Source organism: Hipposideros armiger, unplaced genomic scaffold (genome assembly GCF_001890085.2).
Source record: "Hipposideros armiger isolate ML-2016 unplaced genomic scaffold, ASM189008v1 scaffold_821, whole genome shotgun sequence".
Lineage (NCBI taxonomy): Eukaryota > Metazoa > Chordata > Mammalia > Chiroptera > Hipposideridae > Hipposideros > Hipposideros armiger.
This window is the reverse complement of record NW_017732171.1, coordinates 355281-380773: the sequence shown is the minus strand read 5'-3', so window position 1 is coordinate 380773 and position 25493 is coordinate 355281. Positions and strand designations below refer to the sequence as shown.

Genomic DNA, 25493 nt, shown 5'->3' with positions numbered 1-25493 from the left:
CCAGGCCCAGAAGACTCAATAACCTTGCATCGCTGGCCTTAGGCAAGCCTGACCAAACCAGACCTTCCCAAGGCCTGAAGTAGTCTTGTCCTGTAAGCACTGGGCCAGTACTTGCTGTCATGCTGACACCTTGCCTCTGACCTCATCTGTTGGCCAGATATATAACTGTAGATCTCTGTTGTTTTCTTGATGTGCACAGCAGTTTTCTCATTCCAGGTATTACAACCTGGCTGGCTCTCTTCACTGCAGGGTCATGACATGGCCTAGAGATTGCTGCTATGGCACCATATTGGATCTCCTGGAATAATAGTATTGATCCAGAGCAAGCCCATATCCAGTGTGTCTTTTAAAACCCTGTCACTTTGACAATCTTAGAAGCCATTCCTATAGACAAGTTGGTTCCTCTAGGCCCTGGACTTATCTCTTCTAGCTCTCCACCACTAGTCAACATCTTTGGACCATCTCTCTGCTGGTCCGAATATAAGCATATGAAAGACTTGAAAAAGGGGAAAGTGTACTAGGTTGCATTGCTGGCCCCAACTCTTCAGCCCTACCTACAGGCAGACACTTGCCATGGTCTCATGATGGGTGGAGTGGATTTCCCTGCCCCTGGACTTTAGGCTTGGCCATGTGACTTGCTTGGGTGAATGATATCTGGATGAAAATATCAGTGTGACAATTTCAAGGTTAGCCCTTAATAGGCCTTATATGTTTCCATTTGTTCTCTTGTACTTTTACCATCACCATGAGATGAACTTGCCTAAGACCAAACTATCTCACTGGACCAAGGAAGATGATAACACACATGGAGCAGAGTCACCCTGTCCAATAAACAATCTGAAATGATAAAAAAAGGGCCACCCTAGCTCCCACACTCTGAGGCAGTGACACCCAGCTGAGCCCAGACTACATCAGTAGAAATCCAGCCAACCAGCAGATGCCCACCGTATCTGTCCCGTGTCACCACTGCTGACCAGATTGGGGTGATCATTTGATTAAAGGGAGGCTTACTTATAAGCAGTAGACATATGAGGTGAACCAATCAAGTCTTCTTTTTTTTTTTAAGATTTTATTGGGGAACTGGGGGAGGGGAACAGCATTGGGGAATTGGGGAAGGGGAACAGAAAAGTTGCTGTCCTTTTGTTCTTCAGTTTAGTTATGGAGGATGTCGCTTCACTGGCCCATGTTGGTATTATCATTGCGCTCTTCCCGGGTGAGGCAGATTGGTCGCCGGCCATTGGAAAGCTACTCACGGCCGCTCTTGGCAGCTCACACTGGCTGCCGGCCACTCACGGTAGCTTATGGCCGCCCACTGCAGCCCCACTGCAGCCTATGCCAGCGCCAGCGCCTCACGGCAGCCCAGCTCCAAGTCAAGCTGTTGTTCACCATCTTAGCTGTAGAGGACGCAGCGTCACTGGCCCTCATGTGGGATCCAAACCGGGGCCCTGCTGCTCAGAGCTGGCGTCCCAAGCTAACTCTTAACCAACACGCTACTCGGCCGGCCCTCAAATCTTTTTCCATTTTAAGTAGTTTTGTTTGTTTTTTGCTTTTTGTTTTGTTTTTAAAGATTTTTATTGGGGAATTGGGGGATGGGAACAGCGCTGGGGAATTGGGGGAAGGGGAACAGACAAGTTGCTGTCGTTTTGTTCCTCAGTCTAGTTGTGGAGGACATTGCTTCACTGGTCCAAGTTGGCACCATCATTGCGCTCTTCCCAGGCGAGGCAGATCAGTCCCGGCTTCTGGACGGCCGCTCACGGCAGCTGCTGGCCGCTCACACTGGCTGCTGGCTACACACAGTAGCTGCTGGCTACACACGGTAGCCCATGGCAACCCACTGCAGCAGGGGCTGCAGCTTACGCCCTCGCCAGCGACTCAGGGCAGCCCAGCTCCAGGTAAAGCTGTTGTTCAGCATCTTAGCTGTAGAGGTCAGTGTCACTGGCCCTCATATGTGGGATCCGAACCGGGGCCTTCTGGCATCCGAAGCCAGCTCTTAACCAACGCGCCACTCGGCCGGCCTTCAAGTCTTCTTTTTAAAGGTTCGTATTTAGCAATACAATGTAATCAATAAGGGATAGAGTCTTCTAGACTTAGAGACTGAGGTTCATTTGGAGCCCTGTGCAACGTGATGAATAAACAGAGAAAGCCAGTCTTCAGAGTGAAATAGGAAAACAGAACAGATGTTCAAAGATTTTCAGAGAAGAGTCCCAGAGAGGCCAAAAAAAAAAAAGATGGTTTGAGTAGATTCAGTTCTCAGAGGCTCCCCAGTACCAGCAAACATGAAGCCTGGCTGAGCTGCAGGTCTTATGTCTAAGAAGTTGTCTGTTTTGTCATCAAAACCATCCCTTACCTCTCACTCAGCATGTGCACATGAGCATACACTCACATGTACACGCACAGTTTTGTTTTTAGCTAATTTAAATGTATTTGGTTCCTTGTACCTAAAGAACTGGACTAACATATTTTCCATAACAGAAAAAGAGGAAAGATGAGCAACCAGTTGTGTGATTGTTGTTCCCTCACGATAGAAGACTGAGCTGAGTACAGGTGAGACTGTATAACAAGCCATCTTGAAATTTGGGGCCTTAGAACACCAACGCCAGTTCTCTTTAATAGGCCGAGATGTCATATTACCCCATCCAGAAGAAGAGAGAGTCATACAAACTTATGGATTCCTCACTGTACAAATACTAATTTACAAATAGAAGCTATTTCCCCTTTAACAAGGTTCCTCTTGTTATGTTGCCTAACTGCCAACCAACGATTTTGACATCACCATCATTTCCAGGCAGCCAGACATAAACGACCAAAAAAAAAAAAATTTCCATTCGCGGACTATAGTGTCATTAAACCAGCAGTTAGGGGAAAGAGCATGAAGGGGAGTAGAGAACTTAAGGTATATTTGAAAATGTTAGTATAAAGTGTACTTGAAATTTTCCTGAAGAGCAGGGTTTGGGGGACCAACTGTTTTTAAAAGGAGAAAAAAAAACCTCTAGTCTCCATAAGTTAGTGGTTTCATGTTGTACCACTATTTTACAAATTGTTTCAAATAGCCTTAGCTTTAAAAAATGATTAAATTCATAAGCTTATTTAAATACAACTAAAAAGAATTCTAATAAAACTAAAGTTGTCGTAATGCCAGGAAGTAAACCAATAAAAGCAATGTGCTCAGAAGTAAAGGAGGTTGAGACCAAAGAACTGAAATGACCAAGGGAGGGCAAGAATGGTGAGCTCTCAACCAAGGTAGTCAAGGTCCAGTACTGTGCAGCCAGCCAGCCGAGGAGGTTAAGTAGGTGACAGAACCATCCAAACCTATTGAAATGATCTCTACAGTTATTTTTAAAAACAGATTTGATTTTTTAGAGCAGTTTTATGTTCCAGCAAAACCAAATGGCAAGGACAGACAGTTCCCATATGAGCCCTGCCCCCATACCTACAGCCTTCTCCACTACCAGCATCCCACAGCAGAGTGGTGCATTTGTTACAACTGATGAACCTACATGGACACATCATTATCACCCAAAGCCCATAGTTTACGTTAGCGTTCATTCTTATGGTTCACATTCTATGAATTTATAGATCCATACAGACAAACATATAATAACATACATCCACTATTGTAGTATCAATACCGAGTAGCTTCACTGTTGTAAAAATCCTCTGTGCTGCACTTATTCATCCCTCCCCCCCCCCAACAAACCCCTGGCAAGTTTTGATATTTTTACTGTCTCCATAGTTTTGCCTTTTTCAGAATGTCATATAGTTGGAATCTTACAGTGTGTAGCCTTTTCAGACTGGTTTCTTTCAGTTAGTAATATGCATTTAAGGTTCCTCCATGTCTTTTCATGGCTTGATAGCTCATTTCTTTTCAGCACTGAATGATATTCCATTGTCTGGATGTACCAGAGTTCATTTATCCATTTGCTTACCGAAGGACATCCTGGTTGCTTCCAAGTTTGACAATTATGAATAAAGCTGCTATAAACATCTGGTGCAGGGCTTTTTTGTGGACATAAGTTTTCAACTCCTCTGGGTAAATACCAAGGAGGGCAACTGCTGGATTTTATGGTAGGAGTATGTTTACTTTTGTAAGAAGCTGCCAAACTGCCTTCCAAAATGGCTGTACAATTTTGCATTCCCATTGGCACCGAATGAGAGTTCCTGTAGCTCCACATCTTTACCAGCATTTGATGTTTCTCTACATTTTTAAATTTTATTTTATTGAGGAACAGTGTGTTTTTCCAGGACCCATCAGCTCCAAGTCAAGTAGCTGTTTCAATCTAGTTGTGGAGGGTGCAGCTCACTGGCCCATGTGGGGATCGAACCGGCAACCTCAGTGTTATGAGCACTGCACTCTAACCAACTGAGCTAACCAGCCGCCCCCATTTCTCTACATTTTAAAATTCCTCATTCTCTAACATAGAGAGATAGAAAACAGAGACAAATACCTAGGTTTTGTGTACAGTGGTGAGGAAGGGGGCCTTGGGAGAATGGAGTACATAAAGTATGGTAGAAAAACTCTGAGAAAAGGCCACAGATATTTTTTCAGTGATAGCTTAATTATTTATATGTATAATGTTTATATGTTTTTTTTTGTTTTGTTTAGTTTTAAGCTGAGCCATCCTGCCACCTGTTGGCAGCTTAGCGGATGCTCAGCTCGGGCCGGGAATCGAACCGCTGTTGCTCAGAGCTCAAACTCTTGAGCGAGCTCTTAACCAACTGATATAATGTTTATATGTTTACAGTATCTTTAGTGAAATGGTACTGTTGATTCATTGTAGGTTGGCTTTTACTCTGAGGTTTTTTTCATGAGTAGTGATAAATTTGTAAGATACATTTACATCTATCTCACCACTTGGTGACCAATATCATACATCTGAGTCACCTTGGACAAGTTAGCCAGATTCTTGCCTTTATTTTCTTTAGCTCTGATAAGTGCAATTGAGCTAGATAATCTGTAAAGTTCTTTCCAATACTTTAATTTTAAAAAATCAAATCTATATGTTCCTTCACAAATAAGAAGTGCCCCCCCAAAGATGCATGTGCTTTCAGTGTAATGTTTCAAAAATGAGTACAGTTTCCCATTAAAAACACAATGAATATACTTCAATTAAGGTTATTGTTCTTTCCTTACATGCTGTTACTGAGTGATAAATGACATATTTTCTTCCAATTTTTTTTTTCCTAGTCAAGTTTAAATATGGAGCCTAAACAAACTGTTTAGTTACTCTCTCTTATCAAGAGCTCACTATTTTTTTAAAGATTTTTATTGGAGAATTGGGGGATGGGATCAGCGCTGGGGATTTGGGGGGAGGGGAACAGACAAGTTGCTGTCCTTTTGTTCTTCAGTCTAGTTGTGGAGGACGTTGCTTCACTTGCCCAAGTTGGCACCATCATTGTGCTCTTCCTGGACGAGGCACATCAGTCACCGGCTTCTGGACGGCTGCTCACTGTGGCTGCTTGGCCACTCACGCTGGCTGCTGGCTACACATGGTAGCCCATGGCAACCCATTGCAGCAGGGGCTGCAGCCTACGCCGTCGCCAGCGACTCACGGCAGCCCAGCTCCAGGTTCAGTACCTTAGCTGTAGAGGTCAGTGTCACTGGCCCTCATATGTGGGATCCGAACCGGGGCCCTCTGGCGTCCCAAGCCAGCTCTTAACCAACACGTCACTAGGCTGGCCCTCACTTTTTTTTTTTTTAAAGAATCAGCAAATGAAGGATTATACTTTCATTGAGATTAGTGAATTCTCTGCACTCATTCAACACATATTTTGTGGGGCCGGCCAAGTGGCACGTTGGTTAGGAGTTTGCTTGGGATGCCAGCTCTGAGCAGCAGGGCCCCGGTTTGGATCCCACATGCGGGCCAGTGATGCTGCGCCCTCTACAGCTAAGATGGTGAAAAACAGCTTGACCTGGAGCTGGGCTGCTGTAATTTGCCGGCGACAACATAGGCTGCAGTGGGGCTGGCCGGCAGCCAGCGTGAGCTGCTGTGAACCACTGTGAGCAGCCATCCAATGGCTGGTGAGCAACTGCCTCACCCGGGAAGAGCGCAATAATACCAACATGGGCCAGTGAAGCAACGTCCTCCATAACTAGCCTGAAGAACAAAAGGACAGCAACTTGTCTGTTCCCCTTCCCCGATTCCTCAGTGCTGTTCCCCTCCCCCAATCCCCCAATTAAATCTTTGAAACAAAGAAACAAACAAAACATATATTTTGTGCCTACTATGTGACATGTCAGGCAAGGCACTAAATAATTTTTGTATGATATGAATGTGTTAATGGAGCACTTGAAAAGTCAGTGCCCCAGGATTATAAATGTAATACATAATTTGTAATCATGAACATATTTGAACATAACTGTGAACATAATTGTGGCTATTTTGGCTTTATTTTTGTCAGTGTCCATATTTTTTACATCTCTGTATACAGTGGCAAAGGCAGAAAATAAAAAGAAACACACATCTTTGTCTCTCTTTTCTTAGCCACTGGAGGTTTACAGGTGGGCATATAAAAAAAGACAAAACAAACAAGTACACAAAAGACAAAACGTGAGGAAAACAAGAGGAATGTGAGACTGAAAAGCCAAAGGGATGCTGAGAGAAGGAATTAAAAACAACCAAAGTGACAATGGTCCTGCCTTAGGCACCACCTTGCCCTTAACAAGACCTCAAAGGCATTTCAGGTATCATCCTGGCCCCAGAACCTTGAAAACCTGTCAACTTGCATTATTTGCAAGTTACCAAATGTGTTTGGAAAATGAGAAAACTTGTGAATGCTCATACTTTGATGTTTCCAAAAAGACCCAGCATCTTGGTTGTAACCAAATATGACCAAGAATTAAATTCTATGAGGAAAAGAGATCATACCAAAATGTACTCATTGTATCATCTATCTGTTGCTGCATAGCAAATGACTCCAAAACCAAGTGGCCAGAAACAACAACCATTTATTATGTCTCATGACTCTGGATACTTTTGGCTCAGCTGGGTGGTTTTCCTGCTCTTGGTGATATTGGCTAAGGTCACTCTTCAACTAAGTTGCTCATTCAGCAGCCGCAATCAGCTGGGAGCTCTGCTGGGGCTGAAATATTCACATATCTGGAAGTTGGTGTCGGTGCAATTATTTTCCTCCACATGGCTTCTCATCTGCTAGTAGATTGGATCAGCTTTCTCACAGCAAGGCAGCTGGGTTCCAAGAGGGAAAGTCCCACTTTTGTACAAGAACTTACCTTATTTCTGCTTGCATCATGTTTGCTAATGTCCCATTGGCCGTGCACATAGCCCAAGCTCAGTCTTGTGTGTTCCTGTGAAGGGACAGAAGTGAGTTGTGACTAATAAGGGTGGTTGAGACTAGACAAAGTAGAATAGTTACAAGGAGATGGGAATGCATTAGGGTAATGGATGGGTTTTGTCTGCTTATCAAGGGAAATGTTACTGTTTTATACCAAAGTATTCATATGGGCAGCTTTTGATACAATGTATTCCAAAAAGAGTTTATAGCCTAGAAATCATAATTTGTCAGGAGCCACCTATGCAGCAGTCTATCACATTCATTCATTCATTCAACGATTACCTATAGAACACCCAGACCCTCAGGATATAATAAAGATAAGGACAATCCCTGGCATAAGGACAATCTCCTTGCATTTGAGGGTTTGGGGTAGGGAGAAGGTGGCAGGAATCTGCATCCTTAACAAGTGCCCTAGGTGATTCTAACAGAAAAATATTTGAGAGCCTCTGCCTTAAGCCTTTATCTACCAATATTCTAAGTGGGTTATTTGATAATTAGCAGAGAACTAAGATTTGCAAGAAAAGGCACTAACACAAATCACAAGAAAGATTTCTCTTACCACACAGTTTTGTCAACTCCTAGAAAACCAGGTGCCATCAGACCCAAAGCCCAGTGGTTCTCAAAGTGTGGTCCCTGTAGCAGCAGCAGCAGCACCTGGGAACTTGTTAGAAATGGAAATCCTCAGATCTCACCTGCTAAACCAGAAATTCTGAGGTTGGGGCCCAGGAGCCTGGGTTTTAACAAGTCCTCTAGGTGGTTCTGATATAGATAAAGTTTGAGAATCATCACCGTATCCTAACATTATTATAACTGCAACATTGCATAAAGTGATACATAATCTTAGGTAGTTACACTGAAATTTCTAACATGCATGTGAAGGGATTCTACAGTTTGTATGGGGGGGAGGGAAGTCTCCCAATTTGGCTATTTTTTTGAAGTAGTATATATAAATTCTTAATCTGTCTTTGACTCCTGATACCTTGGGCAAATCACTTCTTTTTTTTTTTTTTTTAATTGGGGAACAGTGTTTTTTCCAGGACCCATCAGCTCCAAGTCAAGTAGTTTTTTCATTCTAATTATGGAGGGTGCATCTCAGTGACCCATGTGGGGATTGAACTGGCAACATTGGTGTTATGAGCACTGCGCTCTAACCAACTGAGCTAACCGGCCACCCCCAGATCACTTCTTATACCTGCCTAAATCATCCCAGTTCCATAAAAATAAAGGAGTGCCTATGCTATTTGTTCTAATCCTTTCCAGCATTAACTTTCCATGTTATACTTTCCATATCCATATCAATCCATAGCCCAGTTATCATTATAATAGCAAGGATGAAGAAAGGCTAGCTTTCCAAATAGACTAGACTAGAAAGTACAATTCAGGCAAATATGAGATGACCAAGAAACATTACTGGATGAAAAAAAAGATTCTCGGCCAGCCGAGTGGCTCAGTTGGTTTAGAGTTGGCTTTAGAGTGTGAGCTCTGAGCAACAGGGTCACTGGTTCGATTCCCACATGGGCCAGCGATGCTGCGCCCGTGCTGAGCTGTCGCTGAGCTGCTAACAGATGGCAGGATGGCTCAGCTGGTATAACAACAAGATGTTCGATGGTGGGCTACACCCATCCGCAACTAAGACTGAACTTGGCACCTTGAGCTGAGTTGCTGCCCAGATGGCTCAGTGGATGGGGCGTGTGCTCTTAACAACAAGGCTGCTGGTTTGACTCCCGCATGGGATGGTGGCTACGCCCACCCGCAACTAAGATTGAACACAGCACCTTGAGCTTAGACGCCACCAGCTGCCGACGGGGAGCCAGATGGTGACTGGCACCCTCCACAACGAAGACTGAAGAACAACAACTTGGCTGTTCCACTTCTCCAATTCCCCCAACACTGTCCCACCCCCCGCTCCGCCAATTCCCCAATAAAAAAATCTTAAAAAAAAAAGATTCTCTAGGAAACATAGTATTTCTGCTTATATGAATTCTGTGTAAATTAACAAAGAGCAGGAAAAGGCAGAGGAGAAAAATGAAATACCTAGAGACTCTCCAATGAGGGTTAACATTGATTTCTTGTTTTACCAGTCAGAAATCATCACAGTGAGCTTCAGATAACTCAAGCTACTTAAACCATTTGTATGAAAGACCTTGGTCTTCACCTTTGGGTTTCTTCAGTGTGAACAGACTTGCCAGTGAGACTACATCTTGCCTTTCATAATTTACTATGCTGCTTGTAGAGTGCTTTCACAGGCATTACATCATTTGTCTCACATTAACCCATCTACATCAGTGACATTTTCCCTATTTTACAGATGAGCAAAAGGAAGCCATGGGGGGAAATGAGTTACTCAAGGTCAGGAAGATCAAGTGTTAAATGGCAGGGCCAGGATCAGACCAAGATCTTTAGCTTTCCAATCTGGTGTTTCTTCCACTGCTTTGCCTTCAGATCTGAGGTGAGTGGTGGGGAGATCAAAGTGGACTACCATCCTACCTTCTTCCTTTTTATCCATATTCCTCCCTAACTTCCCTCTGCTTCCATTCCCTCAACCTGCTGTGAAAGGGCACGAGGCTTGATGTCAGGAGATGGAAATTCTAGTCCTGGTTCTGCCCCAGAAGGCTGGCTGGTCTTAGACAAGTCACTTAAGGTCTCTGGGCCTCAGGTGCCCCACTATTACTTCCAACTCAGTCTCAGTGGTAGTATGATAAATGAAATCAGAATATCTATTAGTTGATTTTTACATTTATATAAATTTGAGTTGTCAGAACGCAGCTGAGCCATGAAGGGATGAGATAGAGCAGGCAAATGGGAGTAATTCCAAAGGGAAAAGAGAAAGTAGGTCTATGAGAGTCGGAATAAATATTTAGGGTGTGGAGCTGAGATAGGTTGAGCTAGATTCTTCCATTTAAGACCCTTCCCTGATCTCTACGAGGAAGCCTAGGTGTATGTGACTCCTGAAAGTTCCAATAATATTCTGGCCTTTCAGTTTTGTTTTGGTGAAAGAAATGAAGATATGGACTACAGACTGTTGTGGAATCACAGGATCAATATAGTTAAGAATGTCTCATGTATATTTAGCCCTACTTATTCTGAAATGTCTGAATTCTGATCCCACTATACTGCCAAACAAATAATTTGCTGTCCTGTTAAAATCCGAGAGTCAAAAGTATGTGAAAGTTCAAACGTGGTCAGGAATTCTTTTTTTTTTTTAATGGATTGATGTGGTAGGTTTGGTGGCTTTCTTGTTACTGCCTTCTAAAGTCATCGAAATCCTTATCTATATCATTCAATTATGGTGTTTAGAGGCAAGTTAGTTTACTTCCTTTACATTTGCCTGTATGCCTGTGTTTTTTCCTCTTCCAGGAAATTCAGAAATACTGATTCATCTGCGTTCCTGTCCTAAAGCAAACCAGTTTATCAGTAGTTATCAAGTTCAGCATCTCCATAAGCAGGTCTCATCTAAACACCAGAATCTGATTTCTAGACAGAGTATAGACTATAGGAAAATTTACTTCCAGAGTAAGTATGGTAAAACTAGAGACACAGCGATGGACAAGTGAGGTGGTGTAGAGTAAGGCTAGAGGGGCAAAATATAGAAATTATGTTCCAGAACACTGAGAGATTGGGGAAGGGGATGGAAAACAGTGATAGTGGGAATAGTAGAATGCTTTCAGACTTGATAAAGAGCATGGTGGTTTACAAAACCAATTGTGATTTTCAACCAGCACTTTAAAAAATGGTATGAAATAGAATAAAACAATGCAGAATGCATAGCATGGAAGGATAAACATTGTTTGGAAACATTTTTCGGTATATGTAAATGAAGGGGTTCAGAACAGGCCTCTCCAAGGTGTGCCATTTTGACATGTGACTTACTTTTATTTATTTTCTATTTTTTAAAAATTGTATTTGTTTATTTTTATTTAAGTATAGTTGATATACAATATATTAGTTTCAGGTGTACAATATAGTGATTTCACATTTATATATTTACAGTGTGATCACCACACTAAGTCGAGTCATCATCTGTCATTGTGCAAACTTATCACATTATTGACTTATTTCCCATCACTTTTTTTCACCCACTCCCCTACCCCTGTAACCCCCTCCCTTCTGGCGACCATCAGTTTAATCTGTTTCAACGAGTTTTTGTTTTGTTTTGTTCGTTCTTTGTTTTTTAGATTCCACATATAAGGGAAATATAGTATTTGTCTTTCTGTGGCATGTGAATTATTTCTGGCTGAAGGCAATGGAGACCCCTTGGGCTTAGGAGAAGATTTTATCTTCCCTTAAAGAATTCAAATTGGGGATTTGCCTATTATAAGAGTTATCAAAAGTAACTTTTTATGACCTATCTATAGGGCAGGACAAACTTCTTATTACTGAACATCTGCTCTTCTAATCCTGAGAATTGCCCTCCTCCCTCCTGAAGCCTCAGGTGCCTAACCTCATCCTGAGCTGAGAATGCCAATACCAAATTGGACAATTAAGTTCGTGAACTCATCCTAGAAAAAGTGCTACATCCCTCATTGCTGACTATCACTATGGTCACCTTCGAAGTACTCCCCTTGGGAAGCTATACACCGATGCCAGCACCTACCTAGTCCACCCTTCAAAGCAATTTTGGAACTCTTTTTCTGGACTGGCCATCAGAGCTGTGATTGTATTACCCTTGATGTCCTGAATGTCATCAAAATGCCTTCCTTTTAATATTTCCTTTATCTTTGGGTAAAGAAAGAAATTATTGAGGGCCAGATCAGGTGAGTAGGGAGAGTGTTCCAATACAGTTATTTGTTTCCTGGCTAAAAACTCCCTCACAGACAGTGCCGTGTGAGCTGGTGCATTGTCGTGATGCAAGAGCCATGAATTGTTGGTGAAAAGTTCAGGTCGTCTAACTTTTTCACACAGCCTTTTCAGCACTTCCAAATAGTAAAGTTGGTTAACTGTTTGTCCAGTTGGTATAAATTCATAATGAATAACCCTGATACCGAAAAAGGTTAGCAACATCATTGCAACCAGTTTGCGAACTTAATTGTCACACCTTGTATATCTCATTTTTACTTTGTCTCTAAACCTCTCATATATGTGGGGTCTCTGACTCTCTCATGTATGTGGAGTTCTATTAATTGTATATAATTAAATTTGGTTATTTTCTCTTATTAATTTGTGAACTTATTAGACTAGCCAGAACCCAGAAGGGTAAAGTTTCCCCTCCCCATATATACATATATACATATATATATATATATATATATATATATATATAATGTATTTATATTTGTAAATGTGTACACACACACACACTAAGAATGCAGATGGACACACATGCCTGGGGTTGTTTTGTAAACTTTCCTACAGTGGGTCTTTGTCCAAAGTTTGAAAGCCCCTGGAACATAGGACCTGAAAGGATCCTGGCAAGGTAAATTCAAGGTCAAAGGAGAGAGCCCCTTTTGTCTCCCTGTGAGGGCCAGAACAGTTAATAATAATGGCAGAGGAAATGGCGTGTGAAGGAGGGGACACCAGTGTGAGTTCAAGTGAGAAGCAAGGGCGCATCAGGACAGGGAGAGATGCTTTCTGCCTGGATAGTCAATTGAGGGACTTGGGGAGGGTAACTGAGTGCTTCCTTTAAATGCTAAACCGAAAGAACTTCCGTTTTCCTTGACCCCCGAAAAGCCCACAAAGGTGATGTTTCTGGAGGTAACACTACTTGGGGGTCAGTCCCTGTAAAGGGGATTATTATTATCATGGGCGAGGAGTGGGGGAGGTGGGCGGGACGTAAAGAGCGCGGGAAGCCCCGATCGGGTGGGTCCCAAGAACAACTCACGCCGTGCTCTGCACAACTCATTAGAGGAACAAGAAGTTCGGCACTTTGGGACCCACACGTGGGCAGGAATCTTAAGGACGCGGGTGGGGTTGTGCCCTTTCCGCTGGCCAGTGCCCCTGCCAATGGGGAGCAACCGCCTCCGCCCACAGCCCTACTGCAGGCTGCCTCCGCGGCCCGGTCGCCGGGCCCCACGTGACCGACTGTGCGGGCCACCGCCCCCGCCGCACCCAGGCCCCGCCCCCGTGACGTCACACAGTTCTCCGATTGTCTTCACGTTCCGCGTCTTTCTGCGTTTCCTAATTGGTCGGCCCAACAGACAGCGCCCCTCCCGCCACGCCCCCGGAGTCCAGGGGAACTCGGTTGGGGGCGTGGCCTGGCCCAGAGGGGCGGGGTAAGAAGACTCCGCGCGGGTAAAGGGGCCGCCTGGAACGCTCTCCGATCGTTCTGCGGTCACTAGCCTCCTAGCCTTCGGGACTCGCCGCCAGCACCTCCCCCACTCTCCGCCGTTACCCGGGAAACCGGCCGCGATCGCCCGCCGACCCGAAGCTGGTTTCATGGCAGCACCGAAGAAAGCAGTTTTGGGGCCATTGGTAGGGGCAGTGGACCAGGGCACCAGCTCAACGCGCTTTTTGGTGAGCTCGGGGTGACATTTGAGGAGGAGGTGAACCCGGGCGGGAGCCCCGGGACACCGGCGCTGGGTGTCGCGTCCCCATCCCGCGCCTGCCCCGGTCCCGGGCCCTAGCCTCCAGGCAAGGGAAGGAGGCCAAGGCCCCCGGAGCAGGACCTGCCACGCTGGAGCTGCCCCGCCCGGGCCTGGGGGACCTCGTCCTCTCACGACCCCGGCGGCCGAGCTGAGCAGCCCTGGCGTTGGTGGTGGAGCGGGGTCACCTACTAATGGGGGCACTCCTCCTCCAAGAGGGTGCTAGGAATCGCCGAGCATCCGTGCGGAGTGGCCCGCCTGCAGCCAAGGACAGGTGGCCACATTGACCGCTGCCGCGGTCTTCCTCCGAAGCATTTGGCCTGCGGGGCGCAGGACGTCCTTGGATGGGGGGAAAGCTGTGTCACGGCTGTGGTAGCCTAACACAACGCCCTTTGGAACCGTAGAACAAATACATTATTAGCGTGATGATGCGTTGTCATCCTATCCCACAGAAATTGCAGAAGGTAGAATGGTACGGGGAGGTGGGGGTGGCAGTACACATGAAAAAGACAGTACACTGCCTTTACCAGAATCTTTATTTAATTTCGAAGACTCGCACGTTTCAGTTCGAATAGTTTGCCTGTTACAAACACTTCATGCTTCACAGGGTAAAATGACAGGGAAATCCTGTTTCTCTTTTTATTTATCATGCATGACAGCAGAGTTTTACCTTAACAGTGCTATTTAAGTGACTGCTAGGAAACTTGCTCTTAAAGTGATCTAGCACTGAGTTCAGTAAGATAATTTAAAAGTAATTTAAATAAATGGTTGTTGGTTAAGAGCCCATGCTTCAGTGGACATTTGACTAATCTGGCAAGTTGATGTAAATTAAATATTTAATGATTATTTAGCTCCATCTTCACTACTTTACCTCAAACCATTTTTACGCATTATTAATATGTATATGTATGTGGATGTATACCATATGTATACATTATATATACAGTGTATATATTGTTCCAAACTTCTGTTTAGCCGGCCAGTTGACCAAAATCTGCATTTGTGCCTTCATTTTGATACCCCTCTCTCTTGTCTACACTGGAAAGCTTTCAGTCCAATTTTAGTTTGAATCTTATTTCATGAGTCAGTTACCCTGGTCTGAGCTGCCAAGACATAGTTCTACAGTCTTTTACATTGTTTATCTTTTGACCACCGAGGACAGGTTTCACTTTGTCTTATTTTCATAAATGTTTATAAGGTAATCCTGAATCATAAGTAAGATGGTCTGCCTAACTGGAATTGATTGATATGTAAAATATATAATCAGCACTGTGTGTTTAAAATGAAGAGAGACCATTAAGACTTGTGTGCTGACTGTTGAGTTTTGAAGCCATATTCGAGAATTTCCCGCACACATGCCTGCAGGGGCCAGGCAGGTAAGAGAGAGGGCGGGCAGACTGGAGAGCAGAATCAAGCCAAGGGGGTAGTCTGTAGTTGCCAAGCAGGAACACAAGCCCAGTGTCACCGCCAGATCTTCAAATTCTTTAAGAAAAGCTGGTCATCTGGAGTTTTCAGTGAAATCTTCCTACTCTTGAATGTTGGCAAGTAGTTCATAAAGCACAGTGGGGGGCAAACTAAACACATGGTGTTTGTTTTCAAGTTTATACAGTCTGCCCTCTCTGAAAGTGGGTAAAATATTTTATAACTTTTGTAGGTTTTTTAGGAGCCAGCTGACAGTGCTTGTCTTCTTCTCAACTCTTCACTGTTGCTGTCCATGTAGCCCAGCGGTCTTTATCTACTGCAGGTTGTTCTTGGTCCCTCAGATTCGGTTGCCCAAGAGACATCTTTCTGCACAGGTGGGGAAGGACTAAGTCTATTTCATATTCTTGCAATCAGTTGTTCAGTGTGTGACGTTCACATGAGCCTTTGAAAGTTGGGTTTCTGATTATTGGGCTCTGCATGGCCTGATCTTAGTGAGTAAGCTAAGGTGCAAATTCAGGAGATTCCCATTCTGCTTATAAAATGATGTGTAAAAGTTGATCAATAAAGTTTTTCACTCCTTGAGAAACTACTAGGAAAGAATGCTTCCGAGGTATTATAGATCAAAGACTTAGAGATCCTGTGCGAAGTAGAGAAAAACTTGGGAATGGTGTAGTGAGGTTTATTTCCCTTTGGTTATAAGGAAAGAGCTTGCTAAACTACTCCCTGCAAAATGCCGATAATAGAATTGCTGAATAAGTGCTTCAATCACAAGATGATTCCCAGGAGTTATTCCAGTTATATTGTTCCACGTTGTAATTATGACTCAAAAATAATTGCTTACCTTCTCACAAAAACTACGGTGAATAAGACTGTCATAAGGGAGCTTATCAAGTTAAAGATAATTAAATCATTTCCTGACCATTATTCATTCAATTTGCATATTTGATTCAACTTTCACAAGACCAATAACCTCTCCAAGCTTTCTTCTTCTCCCCTTTTCTCTGCTAGCAATATTAACTTTCTCCCATAAAGGACACAAGATTTCTTTATTCATGCTCCTTCTTCCAAGTGAAATGCCTCCTCCCCTATTCCCTGTACCTTGAAATTCTGCTCTGCCTCCAAATACGTAGGGGCTCAACTGCCTTCTCTCCTTAGTCAGAATTTCTCCCCCTTCCTACAGCACTTTTCTTCTATCTTTGTTAGTAGCTCTTATCACTTACTTTGTATTATAATTTGATGCCTGTCGCACTTAAGAGGGACCTCCTTTTAAAGTCTTCATCTTTCTATTCTTTAAAACATCTTCACAAATGAACACGTTTTGTCTACAGGGAGCACTTTATACATGTTGAAGAGATTTTTATTTCTCTTTCATAGGTCAACTGAATTTTAATTCTGGTTATCCCTTTTTACCTAGTCAAAAAAAAATCTTAAAACTTTCTGACTTGGGTATGTTTAATTATGTAATTTCTTCTATTTTAGTAATAGACCTGCAGTTTTAGAACATACTCATTTCTTCCTCCAGTTGTCAAAGAATTAATTTTGGCAACCTATGCATATGCTTTGTACCAAAGGAAAATTTCCAACTTGTCTGATAGGAAAGTGAACTCCCGTTGGCACATGGTTACTCAGATTGCAGAGTAGCAACTTCTTGGAAAGATAATTACTGTAACAGGTTTTAAGGAGGGGCCATTTGTTTGTAAAACAAAGTTGCAGTTTACAGTCATCTTCCTTCTTTCACTTGGTAACTTTGCTTTTTTTCCTCCATTAAATTGAATGTTAAAACAAAACAGGCTTAGAATGTGTTGTGACTGAAAGCAAGGACTTTTCCAGCATTATCTCATTTAATCCCTATAATAACTGTGATGCTGATAGTATTATTAAGCTGCTTTACATAGGTAATTAGACCATGCTGGGGATTGTGGCCAAGGTCGCAGAGTATCTGGTGAAATTAGGATTCAAGTCCAGGAGCCTGTTCTCCCTGCCTTAGGCTCCCTGGCTGCCAGGAGTACTGTAAAGGGAAGATGGGAGACTGGAGAAGGCCACCTACCCACCTATCACTCAAGCGTCAGTTCTGATTATGGTCATAAATGAATCTTGACCAAGAAAAATATATGTACAGCTTGGTTTTGCAATATGTAAAAAAATTTGCCTTTGAATAAGTACTGCTGATTTGATCATCCTGTGACTCAGCAGGTCCTGGGTTGGGCTCAGGTGTAGTCACCATGGATAATGGTTGCATAATAATTTTGTTCCAATAGCCAGCGTCTATGAAGAATGAGTAGAATTGTAGTTCCGTGCTTGTTTTGGCAGCCAGCGGTGCCTTGGCCCCAGTTGTCTCATTATACTTAGAGACATCATATGAATTTCCGCTTTCTTTCTTTCGTTTGTTTATTCAAAAAATTTATTAACCACCCATTAGGGGCCAGAACTAATGACAATAAATTTGGTAAAACTTATTTGGTTCATAGCTGGAATGAGGCTACTCTTGTGATAACTATAGTTGTGATTCTTTTGTGTGTGTTTTTTTTCCCCTACCAAGTTGGTTTGTTTTCTTTCTTTTTTTAAATTGGGAAACAGTTTGTTTTTCCAGGACCATCAGCTCCAAGTCAAGTAGTTGTTTCAATCTGGTTGTGGAGGGCGCAGCTCAGTGGCCCATGTGGGGATCGAACCGGCAACCTTGGTGTTATGAGCACGGCACTCTAACCAGCCGCCCCTGGTTCTTTTCTTCCCCATCACATTACACAACTGTCAAGAATATGTTCTCACCAGAGAGCTGCCACCCTCTTTTGTCCTCTTGTCTCTCACAAGCATGTTAGGAGCTTTCAAATTGGAGCTCTTTGAGGAGCAGAATGGTATCTTTTTTTCTTCCTTCCCAAAGCCTAACACAGCGTCTGGTATGTGGTAGGTGTTCATCACATGAATAGATATCAGCAGAGAGGGGCCCACAGGGCTCAGATGTGTTGACTAGAACTTTTGGATTAGAAGACTAGGAAGGTAAACATTGTGGGGTCTTGGAAAAAGTGAAATTCAGCAACTATCGATATATTAGATGTAAGTATAAGCTATTTGATACAATTTCATTTTTAAGAAAAAGACAGTGCCATTTGCTAGCTCTTTTTTTTTTTTACTTCTGTGGCTTATTGGGAGATGCCATTACACCTTTTGTGGTCAAATTTTCAGTGTAACATTTGTAGCCAGTATTTTTATTTCAGGTCATTCAAATTTATATAGTATCATAGTGTCCTAGCAAGAGAGTTTTACATTTCTGAATAAATGTCTTATCACATAGTAAAGTTGAGTGTGGCATAAAAGGGTAGGCCAGTGGGGAAATCCCATGGGGAGGGAAATGAATGTGCAAGTTTATGATGGGATGGCTGAATTAGTCATAGGATGAGTGAGGCAAGCCCAAAGGGCAGTTACTTAGTACGGGCAGCATTTCCTCTCTCCACTACGCTCCTTCTAAAACAGAGAGGGTATATATTGTTTCAGAAAGTTCTTTTAAAACAACTTTTTATAAAAATAATTTTCCCTGTTTCTTCATTTTTCTAACTATCCCCCTCCTCCAAATGTAGAATTGCGTCATGATTTGGGCATAGAGATACATACAGAGCTGGCGGCGTTTCTTTTTCTTTTTTTTTTTGAGGACATGATCCACATTTTATTTATATTTTAATACTAACTTTAATGTCAAAATCACATATTCATACACCTGTTTCCTTTTTTTATTTTTTATTTTTTTATTGTTAGTTTCAGGTGGACAGAACAATGCAATAGTTATCCTTTTCACCCTCACAAAGTAACAACCCCTCTCCCCCCCCACCTGTTTCCTTTTTGTTGATTTCACTTAACTGCATGGTTTGTCAAACAAAGACTGTAAACAAATGTTTACCATGTCTGTTACATGTAACACACAGGAACAGCTCTTAACAGAAATTCATCAACTTTCCCCACAGCATTTTTTAATGATAAATACAGGTGTCAATACAATCCTGGACATATTTTTGATACAACTTGTAGTCAGCATCCACACCACCTCAAAAATGAAAAGTATTTGTGACAATATTCATTGTACCTGCTACTTCAAACAATTTAAAATGAAAACTCTTTCCCCAGGAGAGATGGATAAAGCATGCCATTTCTTTTGCCTTCTTGATTTTTACTTTTTTAGAAACACACATGCTTCCACAGCTATCTGACACTTCTTACCATACTTTCATCTTGTAAGCCTGAATTCTTTTTTGAGTACTCCAGGTTTATGTTTAAATGGCAGTGCCTTAAAAAAACATTGTGCTGCATTTTTCCTCCTGTTATCTGATAACATAATACATATATTATGTACATATATTAAATATATTCTTACAAATGTCCAAGTCATGTTTACCAGCTGTAATTCTTTTACTTAATGTGTGGGTATTTTGCATTGTGATATTTAATCAAGACATTAACATGAGTAGAAGATTGTTGATTTAAGACAAATTTGAGATCCAAAAATTAATTGTATGTTTGTCCTTCTGGTGCCTGTGGAAGCTTCATGTTTTCTTTGGATGTCATTAGATGTCTTAGCTCTTGGAGTACAACTTTTTAATGCTGTTGGGTTCTCAGAAAAGTCATGATGTATTTTTCTGGTTTTTGTTGCAAAAATGCATCATGACTTTTCTGACAACCCAATATATGAATTTTGCCATTTTGCTAACTGGTATGCTCCGTGCATCCACCATTCCACTGGAATTATTCCATTCATATTAATTTTGGTCACAAATCTAACTGATGGAGGAACGCCTGGATATTCAGGTCCACATTCTACTTTCAAGCTATAGAGTCTGTTTTCATAATTTGTCCTTGGTGGTCCAATAATCATGCCTGTCCACCTTGTAAGTGTCACATGTTCTTCATCTTCAAGGCCCCAGCTAACCGTACCATTGCCTACTCCTTTTGTCCTTCTTCAAGTTCTTCCAACAAGTGAAAATTATAAGGAAGTTTTAACTCCTGTGGAGACTGCCATCTTGCCCTGCAGTCCCTGGTGACTTCTCATCCTACCACTTATAGGTAACAGTAGTAGTAATAGTAACAACAACAACAATAATAATAAGTTGCAGTAATAATAACAGCAGTAATGTTGACACCTTTTGGGTGTGTGCTATGTACCTGCATTGTGCTCAAATCTTTTCCTACGTTAACTTTCCTTGTTTCTTCCATTTTTAATTGCCCTCCCCCCCAAAACAAAATCTGGAACCAATACATGATTTGGGCTTAGAGGTGAATATAGAACTGGTGATTTCAAATCCTAACTCTTGTCACATATTGTTGGTGGCGGCAGTAGTAGTAATTGTAGTAATGTTAATAAAAATATTATAGTAACAGTCATCACAGCACCGGTGGTGGTAATGTCTTTTGGGCAGGGCTGAGGCTTGACCCCTCAGCCCCAGCTCTGCATGTCTCCTGGTCCTGTGCTTGCCTGTTAAACGCCCAGCCCAACATGAAGTTCTTTTCTGCCTTATTAGCAGGTCTAAAATGGATCATTTGGTTTATCTGTGATTACAAAGTCAAGAGTAGATAAGCTTAGACTTATTTAACAATTCATGTTTCAGTACTTTATCGTGTTTGGAAATGATCTACATACTCAGTGAATTTAACTTGACTCATTTAACTTAACCTAGCAAAACTCGGAGGTTTCAAGTTACCAAAAGATTTTCAGAAACTATTTAAGGACACATACCATGCAACTTAAATATTGCTGAAAAGTTTACCTAAAAACTTTTTAACCCATCTACATCTATTTATTTTACTTATTCTCAATTATTATGTTTAGGTTAATTATGAGAATTTTGTCATACCGAGTTATTTTTCTTGCTGACAAATTTTGCAACAGAGAAAACAGGGTCTAATAAACCCAGGTAGAATAAATGTGTTATACTTAAGAATGATGCTCTAAGGACTTGCCTATTTAACCAAATCAAACTCAAGGAAGTTTTAATATCAAATATTTTTCAGATCATGTGATCCTGAAAAGGCATTTGGGTAGTTTTCTATTATATTTTTGAGAATTTTTATATAAGCATTTAATTCCTTTAAGCTAATTAAACAGCTCTTTACAAACTATTTCTAGTAATATTCTCTGGAGATAGACTACATACACATATAGTTTTTAACATTTTAGCCATGAGGCGGGTACAATAAAGCAAAAACCCTACTAGTTTATAGCAGTTGAAATAATTTTATTTGTTCAGATGGCTAAGGCTTTTTCTTATTAATATTTGTGAAGGAGACAATTAAGATTTGTGTTTGTTTTTGGCAAGGAGCCTTGGATCAGAGCAGCAGTTTATGCTTTAAAAAACAAACAAATGAAAACTCCTCGGCTGCTATATTTTATCTTCAGTCCTAGGATTTAAGGATGGCAAAGATAGGTGGGCTTTGAACTACTTCTAGAATTGCATTTCTAGTTTCACAAAGATTTGTAAGATAAGGACACTTGCTCTCAATTTCCCAAAGAATTTGGTTGTAATTTAACGTCATAGGTTGACCTACCCATCGGGACAACAGCATTTCTAATTTGCTTCTTTTCCTCTGGGTACATTGTTTATGTGAGTTTAGGGGAGGACGCTTTTAAAAAGTCCTTTTGTCTCTTAGAAGCTTCTGCATATCAATCAAAGAATGCAGTCCATTCTCCCTGAGAGGTTTAGAATCCTGTCCTTTAAGGCAGGGGAGGGAGCCCTGAGATGGACTTAGAAGGTTTTCCTGAATGGCCATTAGAGTTTTAAATTATTTTGGCTAAATTGGTCCATTTTATTAAAAAGGCACAAGAGGAGGGACCAAGATATTTATACGTTGATTAGCTAGAGTTCCCAAGGAAGGAACTTTTTGGGAACTTTTAGAGGGCGAAGATCCCATGTTACAGATAAATTCCCTTGAAAGCTGTCACGGCCAGACAAAATGACCAAAGAGATGTTAATCTCCGCCAAATGCCCGCTGATACATGTATTTTTTGGATGGCAGGGATCAAAAAGCCAACTTTCAGGATTAGAGATGAGCTCTGCATTTTTTATTTATTTTTTCATTACAGGCACATTAAGCCTTGGGGCTCCTGTAGCCAGACTTAATACCTAAGGGGTGGGGGGTGCCTCGGAGTTGTAGATTGTGTTCCATTTTACAGCATTCTTCAATGCATGGCAATTTTTCTTGAGGTTGGCAGGTGATCTAATGTCAGTATAATAACCCCTTTTGTGACCAGACTTCAAAGACATAGTACTAAAAAAATGTAAAAGTTCTCATTACTAATTTTTATATGGATCACATGTTGAAATGATCATTTTTAGATATATTGGTTTAAATAAAATGTGTTATTAAAATTAGTGTTGCCTGTTTCTTTTTACCGTTTTTTCATGATAAGATTTAAAATTACATATGTGGATTGCATTTGTGATTTGTGTTATATTTCTTTTTAAAATTATTATTAGTTTCAGGTGTAGAAAACAACATAATGATTAGACACTTACACCCCTCACAAAGTGATAACCCCAACAAGTCTACTACCTCTCTGACACCATATATAGCTATTACAATACCATTGACTATTCCCTATACTACTGTACTTTACATCCTGTGACTATATATATATATATTTATAGTTGACATTCAATATTTATATTAGTTTCATGTGTACAGTGCAGTAGTTAGGCATTTATATAATTTATGAAGTGATCTCCCGATAAGTCTAGTACCCATCTGACACCCTACATAGATTTTACAACATTATTGACTGTAGTCCCCATATTGTATTCACATCCCGTGACTATTTTGTGACTATCAAATTGTATTTACTAATCCCTTCCCCTTTTTCACCCAGCCCTCCAACCCCCTTCCCATCTAGCAACCATCAGTTTATGCTCTGTATCTATGAGTCTGTTTTGTTCGTTTATTCTGTTCTTTAGATTCCACATATAAGTGAGAGCATTATATTTATTGGATGGCATGTCACTAAGAAAGTTGCGGATTCCCAAAATATTAAATCTAAATATAAAAAGTTTCTGACAAACTTTGGAGTGGCGCAAAGAGTCAAATCATAAACAGCTAAAGGTGATGTCTGTTTTCTCCTCAGATTCAGTGCTCTAAAGAAGTAGGGTGGTCCAGGCTTCATCCAGTTACATCCAGATGCTCTGTGATCAGGAGGCTTCATGCTCTAAAATGGCAAACGGAATTTACCACTATCTTTCCCTTTCCTTTACCTATTCCAAAGGCTTATAAATCCATTTTTAGTGTGAGGCTCCTGAAGTTAGCCTAGTTAAAACTGGGGGTGATGGAAGAAGGGTGCCACTCCATTCAGAGCCCCATTGGTCTGCTAATGAGGGTTTTTAAGAATCCAGCCAGCAAAAACAGACGCCTTGTTTCTTAACCCAGAGTCCTTTGGGGATTTGAGAGTAGATACTGGGAGCAGCAGTACTGTGAAGAAAAAGAATACAACTGGTTTTCTTACTAGAGTTTCTGCCACATAACTTTCTGATTTTATTTGATAATTTTTCTCGTAGTAAGTATCTGATAGACCATCTTTTTTCAGACATTCAACAAACATTTATTAATCATTAACTGTGCCAGGCACTATTCTAGACCCTAAAGATACATCAGCAAATAGAACAAATAAAGCGGACATCCTAGAGATATACCTTAATTGCTAAGTTGTAAGTTAAATGGGCTTCTGCCAAGTGCCCTTTACTTATAATGTGTTAAGTTAACCCTTGACTTGTATGATATTTTATCTCCTCAAAGGGCTTGAGAATTTGCCTTCTTGCTTTTATTATGTTTATTTATTGCTTCCAAAGAAAAAGGAAGTGTACTTGTGGAGGGGAGCAGCAACTCTGCGCGTGTGTGCTGTTATTTCTTTTCTTTCTTAGCCTGCACTCAGGTAATTCTCCCACAGGAAACCTAGGCATGGGAACACGTAACTAATTGGATGTGACTTGACTGCTGCAATTAACAGTGATTTTGGAAGTTAACTTTAAAGAAAACATGAATCCTTATTCATATTTCATCTGGGAGTTACTATACTAGAGTACCAAAATAAGGTACACTAGTATAGTAACTCCCAGATGAAAAACAATATAATCACTATCAACATTTTGCCAGCTCTCCTTTATTGTTGGTTTTCCTATTCTCAAAAAGAAATCCATATTATCAATTGGTTGATATATTACCTTTCCTGAAGCCATTTTTGTTTTTGTTTTTAAAGAATAAGGAATTGCCTCTTTAGCCTTATCTTCAATAGGTTTCTATTTATCTAAAGAGACGTTATTTCCGAAGCTGCCTTATAATTTTATGTTTTTATCTGAAGAGAAAGTAGAATATCTTGTATGTCATTTCATTTGGTTGGACTTTTTTCTGTCAGTGAATAACAACTTTGGTTGCTGAATAACTTTAAATATCTGCTCTCTGCCTGCATTTTGACCATAATATTGCAATATATTTTTCAGGTTTTCAATTCAAAAACAGCTGAACTACTTAGTCACCATCAAGTGGAAATCAAACAAGAGTTTCCAAAAGAAGGGTATGTTTCCTAATTTAATATGTAAAGATATATCACATTTATTAGTCCATCTCACCCCACTGCCCGGGGGCTTTGTGACTTAAACCTGACTGAAGACCCTCCTGAGAAGACTTAAGGGATAGGTATTAGTCAAAAAAAGAAGCAATAACTTGGTAGCTCAGCAAAACATGTGGGTAACTGATGGCTTAGGAATTCAGAGGCAGAAAAGAAGGGGATGATAAAGTAATAAAGCCAGGGAGTATTAAATATCGGAAATTCAACATTGAATTTGAAGTTTACTTCTGTGTCCCCATCACTGCCAAACCGCTGCTTTGCTGATTTGAGTATAAGGGTTTTTTCTTAAATAAAGATATGTGTTGTTGTTTTTTTAAAAGATTTTTTTTATTGGGGAATTGGGGGAAGGGGAACAGACAAGTTGCTGTCCTTTTGTTCTTCAGTCTAGTGGAGGACGTTGCTTCACTGGCCCAAGTTGCACCATCATTGCGCTCTTCCTGGCGAGGCAGATCAGTCGCCGGCTTCTGGACGGGCGCTCACTGTGGCTGCTGGCCGCTCACGCTGGCTGCTGGCTTCATACGGTGGCGTAGGCTGCAGGCCCTGTGGCAGTCCCCAACTGCTGGCTACATACGGTAGCCCATGGCAACCCACTGCCACAGGGGCTGCAGCCTACGCCTTAGCCTACTCATAACAGCCCAGCTCCAGGTTGAGCTGTTGTTCAGCATCTTAGCTGT

The 25493-nt window shown here is 41.4% G+C and overlaps 1 protein-coding gene, 1 non-coding gene and 1 pseudogene across 7 annotated transcripts in view; 1 reads left to right on the top strand and 2 right to left on the bottom strand.

The window, feature by feature from the left end:
• Positions 1–4301: 4301 nt before the first annotated feature.
• On the bottom strand, positions 4302–4375 carry TRNAM-CAU (transfer RNA methionine (anticodon CAU)). The gene has a single exon. It is a non-coding gene; the product is annotated as a tRNA-Met (tRNA).
• A 9131-nt stretch (positions 4376–13506) lies between these two features.
• Positions 13507–25493, top strand: part of GK (glycerol kinase) — a 72827-nt gene continuing 60840 nt past the window's right edge. For all 6 annotated transcript variants that reach the window (XM_019628997.1, XM_019628996.1, XM_019628994.1 and 3 more), the window contains exons 1-2: positions 13507–13740; positions 24692–24765. In XM_019628997.1, coding sequence (XP_019484542.1) covers positions 13663–13740; positions 24692–24765 — 152 coding nt within the window. In that variant the 5' untranslated portion in view covers positions 13507–13662. The remainder of the gene's footprint in view (positions 13741–24691; positions 24766–25493) is intronic.
• Positions 19575–20232, bottom strand: LOC109374427 (ubiquitin-conjugating enzyme E2 variant 2-like; annotated as a pseudogene).